We start from the raw sequence: 14442 nt of genomic DNA, 5'->3' as shown, positions 1-14442 counted from the left end.
CATTTATGAGAATCTTAATAGCATTAACCATGCTGTTTTTGAAATTAGCAACAGGCTTTCAGATTTTTTTCTAGATTTCTTTTTTTTACACTTAAGGGGAAACTATTCACTAATTGCAGTTCCTAATATTTTACTTTGACAAATATTACAAACACAGAGACAGTAATCCTAATAAAAGTCTTGCACATTTTCATTTCAAGGCACTGACAGTTGCTAGCAAACACCATCAGATTGTGAAAATGGACCTGAGAAGTAGATATCTGGAGTCTCTCAAGGCTATTGTTTTTAAACAGTATAATCAGGTGAGCCAATCTGTGACTCTCTTTAAAGGTAAATCTTTATTTTCTCTTTCATACCAGAGTTAGAAGCTAGTGGGAAAAGTCGCTACTGGGAAAATCTACCTCTTGACAAGAGGAGATCACTTCAGATATTACTGAAATGAAGAAAGCTTGCTATTAGTGAACATGAAAGGAAAATAAAAATTCCTCAGTCATCTCTTTATAATTATATTGTGTTTTATACCACTCATTAGTCATTAGAGTCTATGTTATAGATCTCAGCCTCCAAATCAGCTAATCTAGAATCTGTTTTTTCTTTAGAGTAAATTTACATTGTCTCTTGAAGCTAAATACATTATTCTATCAAACAACAGAAAAGTGTGATTAGTTTTTTGTCCCATCAGTCTAGCAGGTTATATAGGCACTGGAATTAAAGAGAAAAGTGTGCTTTTTTTAAGTCCCAAAATTCATTTGTTAAAATTATTGGAACGTAATGTTCCCTCTAATGACAAGTACAGATCTGTCCTTACAATGCAGGGGTATTTTTTCAAACTAAGCATGACAAATGTCTGCATATGTGTCGAGACTCCTGTGTTGGATTGTTAATGCGCTCTGTATATCTTTGAGCCATTAGAGATGTTATAGTTATGCATTTTGATCTGTTCTAAGCAGAAAGAAGTGATGCTCTCTGCAAGTAGTCCCTCTTTAAGGAAAAACTAGCATTAAGAAGTTTTGCCAGCCAGGCACGGTGGCTCACGCTTGTATTCCCAGCACTTTGGGAGGCTGAGGCGGGCAGATCACCTGAGGTCAGGAGTTCGAGATCAGCCTGACCAACACGGAGAAAGCCATCTCTACTAAAAATACAAAATTATCTGGGCATGATGGTGGATGCCTGTAATCCCAGCTATTTGGGAGGCTGAATCAGGAGAATCACTTGCACCCAGGAGGCGGAGGTGGCAGTGACCCAAGATTATGCCATTGCACTCCAGCCTGGGCAACAAGAGCAAAACTCCATCTTAAAAAAAAAAAAAGTTATATCATGAGGCCAGGCACAGTGGTTCAGTCCTGTAATCCAGCACTTTAGGAGGCCAAGGTTGGAGGATTGCTTCAGCTCAGGATTTCGAGACCAGTCTGGGCAACGTAGGGAGAACCCATCTCTACAAAATAAAAAATAATTTTTTTTTTAAGTTAAATCATAATTTTCTTCTCTAGCCATCCCCTCCTACCTACTACCTTCCACCAAATTGATATAAACTCTTCTGCTGTCATATGACAGTAGTGGTCAGGCACAGTGGCTCATGCCTGTACCCCTAGCTCTTTGGGTGAATTCCTTGAGCCCAGGACTTCAAGACCAGCTTGGGCAATATGGCAAAACCCCATCTCTACCAAAAATACAATAAATAGCCAGGTGTAGTGGCATGTGCCTGTAATCCCAGCTACCTGGGAGGGTTAGGTAAGAGGATCGCCATAGCCCAGGGAGATTGAGGCTACAGTGAGCCGTGATTACACTACTGCACTCCAGCCTGGGCAACAGAATGAGATATTGTCTCAAAAACAAAAAAATGACAATAGCATTCTTAGGAAAATCCACATTGTCAAGCACTGAACTATAAAAACAGTGGCTTCAGTGGGCGAACGTAGGAGAAGGGATTCAGGAGATTCAGACTTATGGTAGGAAGGTTATGTTTCCAAAAGCAATCTCAGTAAGTGTTTTAGGGTTGTGAAGATTCAGCACTGACGATGATGAAATACCACAGTGCAAATGCTTCTGCTGATTCCTTGGGCTTTACACTTGCCAGATCCATTTCTTTTTCTTTTCTTTTCTTTTTTTTTTTGAGACGGCGTTTTGTTCTTGTTGCCCAAGCTGGAGTGCAATGGCGTGATCTTGGCTCACCGCAACCTCTGCCTCCCAGGTTCAAGTGATTCTCCTGCCTCACCCCCCCAAGTAGTTGGAACTACAGGTGTGTGCCACCACACCCAGCTAATTTTTTGTGTTTTTAGTAGAGACGGGGTTTCACCGTGTTTGCCAGGATGGTCTCGATCTCCTGACGTGATCCACCCGCTTTGGCCTCCCAAAGTGCTGGGATTACAGGTGTGAGCCACCACGCCCGGCTCACCAGATCCGTTTCTGTAATAAAAAAGCACAGCTCCTCAAACGGAACAGTGAGCTGCAGTCCCAGCAGCCTCCTTATCAGTGTCCTGTTCAACTCAGCCAGGATATGGCCTCGGAACTTTTTGTTGAAAAAAAAAAAAAAAAAATTTGGCATACTTTAATATTCTAAAACCAATTAATATATATACTTCAAGATGTCAAAATTAGTAAAACATTCACTTTTTTTTTTTCCTAGACCTTTGAAACTCACAACTCTACGACACCTCTACAGGAAAGAAACCTTGGACTAGATATAAATAGTATGTGTATTTTAATATAAAACTGAATTTTGGAAATGCATCATTCCCTTATAGATTTCTTTCACTTGGTAAACCGTGTATACTGGGATCCTAATTCAACACTATGTATTTTCAGAAAAATTGAAAATTAAGTATCTGTTGAAGGAGGAAAGCTAATCTACCATAGGACTCCATTAGAATTTACTGGAGTAACAATAAACAACAAAATAATAATGACAAAAACAAAAATTAGCTAATAGTTGTTGAGCATTTCTTGTGTGCCAGGCACCACACAAGATGTTTATATATATTCTTTCCTTAATCTTCACAGTAGTCCTGTGAATAAGTACTATTCAGCCGGGCGCGGTGGCTCAAGCCTGTAATCCCAGCACTTTGGGAGGCTGAGGCGGGTGGATCACGAGGTCGAGAGATCGAGACCATCCTGGTCAACATGGTGAAACCCCGTCTCTACTAAAAATATAAAAAACTAGCTGGGTGTGGTGGCGCGTGCCTGTAATCCCAGCTACTCAGGAGGCTGAGGCAGGAGAATTGCCTGAACCCAGGAGGCGGAGGTTGCGGTGAGCTGAGTTCGCGCCATTGCACTCCAATCTGGGTAACAAGAGCGAAACTCCGTCTCAAAAAAAATAAAAAAAATAAAAAATAAAAAAAAAAAAAATAAGTACTATTCATTGGTTTGGTGACTCTCTAGGCAAAGTCACACAGCTAAGGAGTGGAAGAGCCAGCTATGAAATCCAGGTGTGTCTGGGTCTGGAGCCCATGCTTTAATGCACTGCATAAACTTCTAGAACAATCAGAATCTAAGTATATTGCTACTCAAAGATGACTGAAGTCTCTCACTAGAAAACCCAAGCGAACAGAGTACAGAACTACTAATTTATATTAAACAGAGTATGGAACTACTAATTTCTCTCACTAGAAATCCCAAGCAAACAGAGTACAGAACTACTAATTTATATTACTTTAGTAAATTCCCAAAAATGGTGGGGTAAAATATAAATTCATTAAAAAATGCAAACTTTCCTCTTAAGAAAGATTTGGCAATGAAACAAAACAGTGCCACTGTTATAAACTAAACGCTTTTATGATTTGCCAATGTCATATGAACTGCTGTTGATCTCATTTTAGGTAAAGAAAGCAGGATATAAAATTGTGGGTATTTTATGATTCGAGTTTTAAATAATACTTAGATGAGGCCAGGAGCAATGGTATGCATCTGTGGTTTCAGCTACTTGGGAAGCTGAGGTGGGAAGATTGCTTGAGCCCAGGAGATCCGGTCCAGACTGGGCAACATAGTGAGACCCCGTCTCTTAAAAAATATATATATATACACATATAGGCACTGTGGCTCACACCTGCAATCCCAACACTTCAGGAGGCCAAGGTGGGCAGATCACTTGAGGTCAGGCGTTTGAGACCAGCCTGGCCAACGTGGTAAAACCCCATCTTTACTAAAAATACGAAATTAGCCGGGCATGGTTGTGCACTCCTGTAATCCCAGCTACTTAGGAGTCTGAGGCATGAGAATCGCTTGAACATGGGAGGTGGAGGTTGTAGTGAGCTGAGATTGCGCTACTGCATCCCAGCCTAGAAGACAGAGCAAGACTCCATCTCCAAACAACATACACACACACACACACACACACACACATACACACACACACACACACACACATCTTTATTTTTATTCACTGTAAAAAGAGCTAGGCAAAAATACACTAAAATGCTAACAGTGCTTATTTCTGGGTGGTGGAATTACACGATTTTTATTTTTTTATTTTTTCTCTTATCAACCCTTACTTTCCAACTTCCCTACAATAAGAAATTATTACAACCAAAAGAAGCAGCAGTAAATATTATTTTAAAATTATACAAACAATTTGAAGGGTTAGGAATGAAAGGAGGATAATTTAAGGATGAAATATATTCCTAACGGCTGTTTTATCTGAAATCTTCCACCTATAGTGGATTCAAGGATCATTCATGAAAACATAGCAGAAAAAGAGAGAGTCCAACAAATAACTCAAAAAACATTTGGAGATTATCCTCAACCACAACTAGAATTTGCACAATATAAGGTAAGACATAGTAATAAATATTAACTATTGAATATTAAGACATCAACATTAAGCCGGGCGCAGTGGCTCAAGCCTGTAATCCCAGCACTTTTGGAGGCCGAGGTGGGTGGATCACGAGGTCAAGAAATCGAGACTATCCTGGTCAACATGGTGAAACCCCATCTCTACTAAAAATACAAAACATTAGCTGGGCATGGTGGCGTGTGCCTGTAATCCCAGCTACTCAGGAGGTTGAGGCAGGAGAATTGCCTGAACCCAGGAGGCGGAGGCTGTGGTGAGCCGAGATCACGTCATTGCACTCCAGCCTGGGTAACAAGAGTGAAACTCTGTCTCAAAAAAAAAAAGACATCAACATTGTTTAAAAAGAACAAAAACCTTAAGTGAAAAACAAATCTAAGAAACTATTCCTCTTTCATGTATCACTTTAATTTCATGTAATAAATTTATGAATTAAATAGACCTCTATTGTATTTATAAGTTCTTCTGTTAGCACAGGAGATCTTTATAAATTATTAATTTGAGCCGGGTGTGGTAGCTCATGCCTGTAATTTCAGCACTTTGGGAGGCCAAGGCGGGTGGATCACCTAAGGTCAGGAGTTTGACACCAGCGTGGTCAACATGGTGAAACCCTGTCTCTACTAAAAATGTTAAAAAAAAAAACAGCTGGGCACAGTGGCTCACGCCTGTAATCCTAGCACTTTGGGAGGCTGAGACGGGTGGATCACAAGGTCAGGAGATACAGACCATACTGGCTAACACAGTGAAATTCCGTCTCTACTAAAAATACAAAATATTAGCTGGGTGTTGTGGCATGCACCTGTTGTCCCACTACTCGGGAGGCTGAGGTAGGAGACTTGCTTGAACCAGGGAGGCAGAGGTTGCAGTAAGCCAAGATCGCGCTGCTGCACTCCAGCTTAGGTGACAGAGTGAGACTCCATCTCAAAAAGAAAAAATTAGCCAGATGCAGGGTGCATGCCTGTAATCCCAACTATTCAGGAGGCTGAGGCAGAAGAATCACTTGAACCCAGCAGGTGGAGGTTACAGTAAGCCAAGATTGTGCCACTGCACTTCAGCCTGGCAGACAGAGCGAGACTCCATTTTAAAAAAAAAGGAAATTATAAATTTGCCTTCTAGTTTCATCTTAACATATTAATGCAGTTATGCATAACTGGCTGTAATCTGTATATCTGAGGGGGAAAAAATGTAGATTATACCATTCTAGCCCATCCACACCCAGAACAGTACTTGGCACATAATAGGTGCTCATAAATACTTGCTGAATAAAATAATGAATCAGTAAGTCATTACATAGCCCAGCTGGCATCACATGGAGAAAAGCCAGTAACCTAGGCAGTACCACAAATGTGGCTCGTTCCAGAAGTGTGCCTTCCAGACATGGGCTGCTGCCAGGAAGGCCAGGGCAGGGGGCTACAGGTGTTGAACGCAAACCCACTGCCACCATTAGGAGAACTGGAGGTTTATATTGTGATCACTCTAATTTCACTCCATGCTCATACTCAAAACACTTTTCTGCCCCCAAGCCCTCCAGTAGATTTTTTTCCTCTTTAGCCTTTCTACAGCTACAGGCCACACTTTAAATCCGCCTTTGATCTGCTCACTTAAGCCCAAAGCCTGTTTGATTTTATGTATTTTTAGTGGGAGAAATGGATTGACACTTTTCAAGTTGGGTCCCTTAATGGCAGGCTTTAAACTAGTTCCTTCAAACAGTTTATAATCTAGGATAGTGGTTCTCAAAGTATAGTCCCTGGCTTAATAGTGTCAGCATCCCTTGGGAGCGGGTAGGAAATGCCAATTCTTGGCCCCACCCTAGTCCTACTAAACTGGGGCAGGTGGGACCCTCACAAGCCCTCTAAGCTGATTCTGCACACGCAAACATGAGAACCACTGGTCTAGGATGCAGAAAATAGGATTTGAACTTTTTTTTTTTTTTTTTTTGAAAGACGGAGTTTTGCTCTTACTGCCCAGGCTGGAGTACAATGGTGCGATCTCGGCTCACCACAACCTCCAGGTTCAAGCAATTCTCCTGCTTCAGCCTCATGATTATAGTAGCTGGGATTACAGGCATGCACCACCACACCTAGCTGATTTTGTATTTTAATAGAGACAGGGTTTTTCCCTGTTGGTCAGGCTGTTCTTGAACTGCCGACCTCAGGTGATCCGCCCGAATTAGCCTCCCATAGTGCTGGGATTACAGGCCTGAGTCACCGCACCTGGCCACAAGCTGATCATTATTTCCCCTGGGTGATGTACTCATGAAACGCTTTACTTTTGTATATGTTTAAAATCTTCTATAATTAGAAGTTAAAAAGAAATGTCAGCTGAGTGCAGTGGCTCACACCCGTAATCGCAGCACTTTGGGAGGCTGAGGCAAGAGGATTCCTTGAACCCAGGAGATTGAGACCAGCCTGGGTAACATGGCGAATCCCTGTCTCTACAGAAATTCAGAACTACAGGGCGTGGTGACATGTGGCTGTAGTCCCAGCTGCTTTTGCTGAGGCGGGAGGATGGCTTGAGCCAAGGAGGTTGAGGCTGCAGGGAACCATGTTAGCACCACTCCAGCTTGGGCAACGAAGTGAGACTCTGTCTCAAAAAAGAAAGAAATCTCATTATGACTCAAAAAAAAAAAAAAAAAAAAAAAAAAAAAAAAAAAAAAAACTGGTATATTTACATTAAAATTACAGATTGGAGAAGATAACATGAATTTACCATTAAGAATCCAAATTGTGGCCGGGCGCGGTGGCTCAAGCCTGTAATCCCAGCACTTTGGGAGGCCGAGGCAGGTGGATCACAAGGTCAAGAGATCGAGACCATCCTGGTCAACATGGTGAAACCCCGTCTCTACTAAAAATACAAAAAATTAGCTGGGCATGGTGGTACGTGCCTGTAATCCCAGCTACTCAGGAGGCTGAGGCAGGAGAATTGCCTGAACCCAGGAGGCGGAGATTGCGGTGAGCCGAGATCACGCCATTGCACTCCAGCCTGGGTAACAAGAGCGAAACTCCGTCTCAAAAAAAAAAATCCAAATTGTAAAGGGCACCTGAGGGCGGAACTGACAGGTAACGTCTCCCATGTGGCAGGCACTGTGCATGCTGGCATTTTGCCTTGGATGTTGTTTGATATACCAGTTGCCCTCTATGTTTTTTTTTTTTTTTCTTTTTTTTTCTGAGATGGAGTCTCACTTTGTTGCCCAGGCTGGAGTACAGTGGCACCATCTTGCCTTACTGCAGACTCTGCCTCTTGGGTTCAAGCAGTTACCTGGGATTACAGGTACACACTACCATGCCCAGGTAATATTTGTATTTTTTATACAGATGGAGTTTCACCATGTTAGCCAGGCTGGTCTCAAACTCCTGACCTGAAGTGATACACCCGCCTTGGCCTCCCCAAAGTGCTGGGATTACAGGCGTGAGCCACCATGCCCTGCCTGCCCTCTATGTTTGCAGTTAGCAAATGAAATGGTCCCCACCCCTGTTAATTCCTATATTTCTTAATGGCAAGAACTAATAAAATGTATCATTCTGATTTCACTGTATTTCACCATTTATACAATACATTTAATCGTCACTTGTAAATATGTTTGTTGACAGCTTGAAACAAAATTCAAAAGTGATTTAAATGGGAGTATCTTGGCTGAGAGGGAAGAACCCCTCCGATGCCTAATAAAGTTCTCTAGCCCACATCTTCTGGAAGCATTGAAATCCTTAGCACCAGCTGGTGAGTGGTCAGCTTACTTTATAAGCTAGAGAAGTTAACAACATGCCTCCATTCTGTCCTCATAATCTGCTAATTACTTCTGAGCTCTCCCGTCACCCAGTCTGCTACCCCGTAATGCTGTATCGTGCATCTTCCGCTTATGTACTTAATTGGGGGGGAGGGCCACCTCCATGATCCACCCTCTAATCTCGGCCATTTTTAAACTGACTCCAATCCATCCTTCTGTGACAACTTTTAATTTTCTTTTTTCCTTTGTTTTTAAATTTAAATTTCAGGTATTGCAGATGCACCTCTTTCTCCACTGCTCACTTGCATACCCAACAAGAGAATGAATTATTTTAAAATTAGAGATAAATAAGACGTGTGTGGTTTCATAAACACTGCTCCTCCTTCGTGACATTGCACGTGCACTTCCGTTAATGGCTGGCTGTATAGCTTCTGTCTGTAGACTTGTATTTTAGAGAATCCTTGTTACTGAATTTTTAGAAATGCTCACATAATTGTTGGGACTGACTCATTCCTCCACGATATGCATCCTGTCTCGCATACCCTGCTAACAGTTGCGGCCTTTGAGATGACAGGACATACGTATATGTGGCCCCACACTTGACCTAGAGTGCTTGAATGCTCTGAAATCAGGCATTTGGCACAGTGCTGGAGACTTTGGGACTTGTGTTCTTTTTCCCACTGCTGTCTCTTCTTGATTCTGGGGAGGTCTGATTCCAGCTGCTGGTTTCCAGGGATTGATTCTTAAGCCTTAGATCCACAGAAAGAAGCAAAATGAAACTATATTCAAAACTTTTTAGAAGAACCATAAAATTGGTCCATTCAAAGGACAGAGTTGAGTCCATTGTGCTATTGTTGCAAGAGCTTGCATATTTGGTGAGTCAGTTATATAAAATAATATTCTTATTGTAAATATGATACTTTTCATAATTATTTTATCATGTATATAACATTCCAACTGACAAATATTATACTGATTTATGAATAAAGATATAAAAATGCTGTCACATCAGTTACTGTTGATGAAAGTCTTTCAGTGATCATCACTAAATACCATGTTTTTTTAAAAATGTTTTCTAATTTTTTGTTTATTTATTTTTTGAGAGAGAGTCTCGCTCTGTCACCCAAGCTGGAGTGCAGTGGCATGATCACGGCTCACTGCAGACTTGCCCTCCCAAGCTCAAGTGATCCTCCCACCTTAGTCTCCCAAATAACTGGGATTACAGACATGCTCCACCATGCCCAGCTAATTTTTTTTTTTTTTTTGACAGAATCTCTTTCTGTCACCCAGGCTGGAGTGCAATGGCATGATCTCCACCTCCACCTCCCAGGTTCAAGCGATTCTCTTGCCTCAGCCTCTGAGTAGCTGGGATCATAGGCATGCACTACCATGCCTAGCTAATTTTTGTATTTCTAGTAGAGAAACAGGGTATCACTGTGTCGCCCAGGCTGCACTCAAACTCCTGGGCTCAAGCGATCCTCTAACCGCAGCCTCCTGAGTAGCTGGGACTATACGTATAAGCCACTGTGCTCAGCATTTTGATTATTTTAAACCTTTGATATTTGACAGGCTCACCAAAATCAAAATTCTATCTTGAGACGGAGTCTCACTCTGTCGCTCAGGCTGGAGTGCAGTGGTACAATCTCGGCTTATGCAACTTCCACTTCCCGGGTTTAAGCGATTCTCCTCCCTCAGCCTCCCAAGTAGCCAGGATGACAGGTGCTCACCACTACGCCGAGCTAATTTTTGTTTGTTTATTTCATTTTATTTGAGACAGAGTCTTGTTCTATTGCCCACGTTGGAGTGCAACAGCATGATCTCGGCTCACTGCAACCTCTGCCTCCCAGGTTCAAGCAATTCTCCTGCCCTAGCCTCCTGAGTAGCTGGGATTACAGGCACACGCCACCACACCCAGCTAATTTTTGTATTTTTAGTAGAGACAGGGTTTCACCATGTTGGCCAGGCTAGTCTCGAACTCCTGACCTTGTGATCTGCCCACATTGGCACCCCAAAGTGCTGGGATTACAGGTGTGAGCCACCACACCTGGCTAAAATTCTATTCTATTTAACTTGATTTTTCTCTTCATGGCCAGCTCACTCTTTGGTTTGTCAAACTTTGACGGAAATTTCAGACTAGGGAATATTGAGGCACAGAAAATGATGGATGGTACTTGGGCATGCTGGGTGCTTTTGAAAATGGAAAGGCCTAAGAAATAAGCCTCAGAGTCAAGGTCCCTCTAACTTTGTCTTATTCTTGCCTCAACCAAGAGCAGAGAGGAACTCCCTCTGGAATTTCCTTGTCTAAGAAAGCTTCTTACCAAAAGAAAAACAAATGCCCTCTATTCTTTCCTTCAAATCTCATTGTCTATCAAAGAAATGAAGACTGAAGAATACAGCCACACATGGATGGACTTTTTCATAAGGCCTGCCCTTCAGGCTTATTCAGATTCCAAAGAGAATCATTTGTAAGTTAATTTCTGTCTCCCTGGTCCATTTATTCTCCTGATAATCATTTACTGCTCCTCAAAAGAACTGTATACGTTCCCTATCTCCTTACACCCCTGTGAAAAAGGGTATGTAAGCATCCGTACCCCACTGGGGGTTGGAGGATTTAATCACTCTGCGATTCCTCTCCTTCTTCGCTAGGCATATTAATAAAGCTTGCATGCCTTTTCTCCTATTAATCCATTTTGTATCAGTTGATTTTCAGTGCATTTTTTTAGCACTTTTTAGCAGGATCCAAAAGCTGCTCTGCTCTTCTGGAAGCCCCAGTCAAGGGACCCAGGACTTGAGCAGCTGGCAGAAGGGATTGTACCTTCTGTATGTCCCATTGTATCTATGTTAAAATCATGATGTCACAACATTTAGACATGGTTAATCAAATGTATGCCCCTCCTTATATACAGCTAACTGCTATAGACTAATGCAGTCCTCCTTGTTAAAATGGATCCCTTGTTACTCAAATTTGACCAATCTTGGAAGCACTGATGTGACTACCCACTTTGTGAGACATGACACTGTAGAAACAGGTGTTTCTAACTTTAAGGGAGAGATAACTAGTCTGTGGCCATCCAACAAGTGATTTATCAGCTCTGCTATCTTGGATCTTGATCAAAAGAGGGAAATGTGAAATGTGGTACACAAAATGCATCACTTTGGTTCAGAGCTCTAAAATGGAGTTGGGAAGCCATTCTCAGAAGGACTTGCCTGCACAATCTGCAACTTGGAAAACACAAAAACAAAAAATACGAACTTGCCGTGAAGCTTTGAACTGGGCCAAAATTGCAATAACCACTACATCCTGGAAAACTGAATTTCGCCAGTGTTACAACTCCTCAACAGCGACAACCAGTAAACTATGGATTCATGTACTAAGCCATTTATCTCCTCCAGTGATAATTCTTTCAAAACAACTCATGTAATAACCCTCTACTTTCTTTTAAAAACCTCTATTTCTCTCCCTCTTTTCAGAACCCAGTTTGGCTTCTAGGTGAATGTGTGTCTCCCAAATTGCAATTTCTTTTTTTTTTTTTTTTTTTTTTGAGACAGAGTTTCGCTCTTGTTACCCAGGCTGGAGTGCAGTGGTGCGATCTCGGCTCACCGCAACCTCCGCCTCCTGGGTTCAGGCAATTCTCCAGCCTCAGCCTCCTGAGTAGCTGGGATTACAGGCACGTGCCACCATGCCCAGCTAATTTTTTGTATTTTTAGTAGAGACGGGGTTTCACTATGTTGACCGGGATGGTCTTGATCTCTTGACCTCGTGATCCACCTGCCTCGGCCTCCCAAAGTGCTGGGATTACAGGCTTGAGCCACCGTGCCCGGCCCCAAATTGCAATTTCTAAGACCCCAATAAAAATCCCTTGTTTGGCCGGATGTGGTAGCTTGTGCCTATAATCCCAGCACTTTTGGTGGCTGAGGCAGGTGTATCCCTTAGGCTCAAGAGGTCAAAACCAGCCTGGCCAACATGGCAAAAGCCTGTCTCTTTTCTTTTTAAATTAAAAACAGTGCCTTCTCTCACTGCTTTGCAGTGTGGTCTTTCACCTCTTGGTTGACATAAGCAGTCAGTTCTACAGCAGATACCAGCTACTCGTGCTCCAGTTCAATCCAACACTAACTACCTGGAGATAGCATCAGACCCGCACAGATTAAGGGCTCAGTCTCACAAAGCTGCCACCCACTTCTGAGGCCAGCTACCAGCCCCAGGTTCTTTCACCTGCACTTCTGACTAACCAGTTATAAATTGCATTTCCCACAGCCCTTTGTTCATGTTCAATTAGTTTGCTAGAGCAGCTCACAGAACTCAGGAAATCACATTGGCTGACTTCTTATGAGGGATGTTACAAAGGATTCAGATGAAAAGATGCACAGGGCAAGGTTTATGGGACGGGACATGAAGCTTCCATGCATGCCCTCTCTGAGGGTGCCTCCCTCCAGGAAACTTCATGCATTCAGCTATCTGGGAGCTCTCCAAACCTAGCTCTTTTGGGATTTTATGGAACCTTCATTACACAGGAATGACTGATCAACTTAAGCTTCAGCCCCTGTCTCCTCCCCAGAGGTTGAGGGGGAGGACTGAAAGTCCCAAGCCTCTAATGCTGTCTCCCTCTTTGCAGTAACCAGTCTCATCCTAAAGCTACCTAGGGATCTCTAGTCATCAGCCAACTCATTAGCATACAAAAAGACACATCACTTTGCTGATTCCAGGGATTTTAGGAATTGCATGCCAGGACAAAGACCAAATAGACACTTCACGTTATCACAGTTAGGTTGCAAGGCAAAGGGACTTGGCAGTTGGAGAAATTATCCTGAGTGACTTGAATGGGCCCAGTGTCATCACAAGGGGCCTCAAGAATAGAAGAAGCGGAGCGGTCACTAGTGAAGAAATCAGAGTGATGTGATGTGACAAAGACTCAACTCACCTTTACTGATTCTGGAGATGGAGGAAGGGGCCACAAGCCAAGGAATGCAGGCAACCTCTAGAAGCTGGGAAAGGCAAGTAAAGATTCTCCCCTGGAGCCTCCAGAAGGAACACAGCCCTGCTGACACCTTGATCTTAGCCCAGCAGACTCATTTCTTTTGACCTCCAGAGCTGTAAGATAATAAATTTGTGTTAAGGCAGTAAGTTTGTGGTAATTTATTAATAGCAAGAGAAAATGAATATTGCTGCTAGTATGTAAAAGTTGGAAGTTTTCACAGAAAACTCTAGCCACACCAAAGATGAGCAGCAGCTGCCGCTTTTAATAAAGGATGTGTTTCACTGCAGTCCGCCCCCTCCCTTTTGTCTACCCCGTTCCCCTTATGCCCATTTACATGACCTATCCAGTCTAAGTATTTAAGTTTTAGAATCATGTACTGAACTACACTGTCTCCCAAACAGTAATCCTAATTTCAGCAGTTAAAATAGAGGCAAGCAAATCCACCCTCCCTAATGTGATTAACCCTATCCGTTTTAACAGTCCTTTCGTTTGTATAGTGTGGTCTAGGTTAAGTAACTTAATTTCTATAAGCCTAAATGTCTACACAAAGTGGGGTAATTTACAGTACGTACCCGCTACAGTCGTTTTGAAGACAAAATGACACAGCATGAAAAGTGCATCCCACCAGACCCACCTGGTACCCGGTAAGATCTAGGTAATTAACAATGGCGGAAATTAGGGTACTTCTGCCTCATCTGCCACTGAACATTTGGGTTGTTTCTAATCTCTGGGAAGTAAACGCATTGCCCAACGTATTGCTTTATCTTTTGTCTGACTGCTGCCTGAGGTTCCTAAAAAGAATGGTTAGATTAGAGGGGCGGGGCAATACCTTTTACCTGCTGGCAGATGAAATTTCGCCTCCTGGCGGCCTCACCTAACGTCCCCTCCCTCCGAGGCGCGCCCTCTGCAGCCGGCAGGGGGCGCCGCGGCCACCTGGGCCCGCCGGATGCTAATGAGCC

At 42.8% G+C, this 14442-nt stretch overlaps 1 protein-coding gene and 1 long non-coding RNA gene across 4 annotated transcripts in view; one reads left to right on the top strand and one right to left on the bottom strand.

The window, feature by feature from the left end:
• Window positions 1-9351, top strand: part of CENPN (centromere protein N) — a 24229-nt gene extending 14878 nt beyond the window's left edge. For 2 of the 3 annotated variants that reach the window (XM_074404772.1, XM_039462911.2), the window contains 5 exons: window positions 201-302; window positions 2627-2690; window positions 4653-4765; window positions 8374-8500; window positions 8776-9351. In XM_074404772.1, coding sequence (XP_074260873.1) covers window positions 201-302; window positions 2627-2690; window positions 4653-4765; window positions 8374-8500; window positions 8776-8858 — 489 coding nt within the window. In that variant the 3' untranslated portion in view covers window positions 8859-9351. The remainder of the gene's footprint in view (window positions 1-200; window positions 303-2626; window positions 2691-4652; window positions 4766-8373; window positions 8501-8775) is intronic. The other variant, XM_074404765.1, reaches the window with a different exon arrangement.
• LOC141585423 (uncharacterized) lies at window positions 9173-14378 on the bottom strand. Its single transcript, XR_012518883.1, has 3 exons — window positions 14320-14378; window positions 13427-13596; window positions 9173-9256 (listed from the first exon to the last, which is right to left on the bottom strand). It is a non-coding gene; the product is annotated as an uncharacterized LOC141585423 (long non-coding RNA).
• Between the last annotated feature and the right edge of the window lie 64 nt (window positions 14379-14442).

Source organism: Saimiri boliviensis, chromosome 1 (assembly GCF_048565385.1).
Source record: "Saimiri boliviensis isolate mSaiBol1 chromosome 1, mSaiBol1.pri, whole genome shotgun sequence".
In the NCBI taxonomy this organism is placed as follows: domain Eukaryota; kingdom Metazoa; phylum Chordata; class Mammalia; order Primates; family Cebidae; genus Saimiri; species Saimiri boliviensis.
This window is presented reverse-complemented; position numbering and strand designations above follow the sequence as displayed.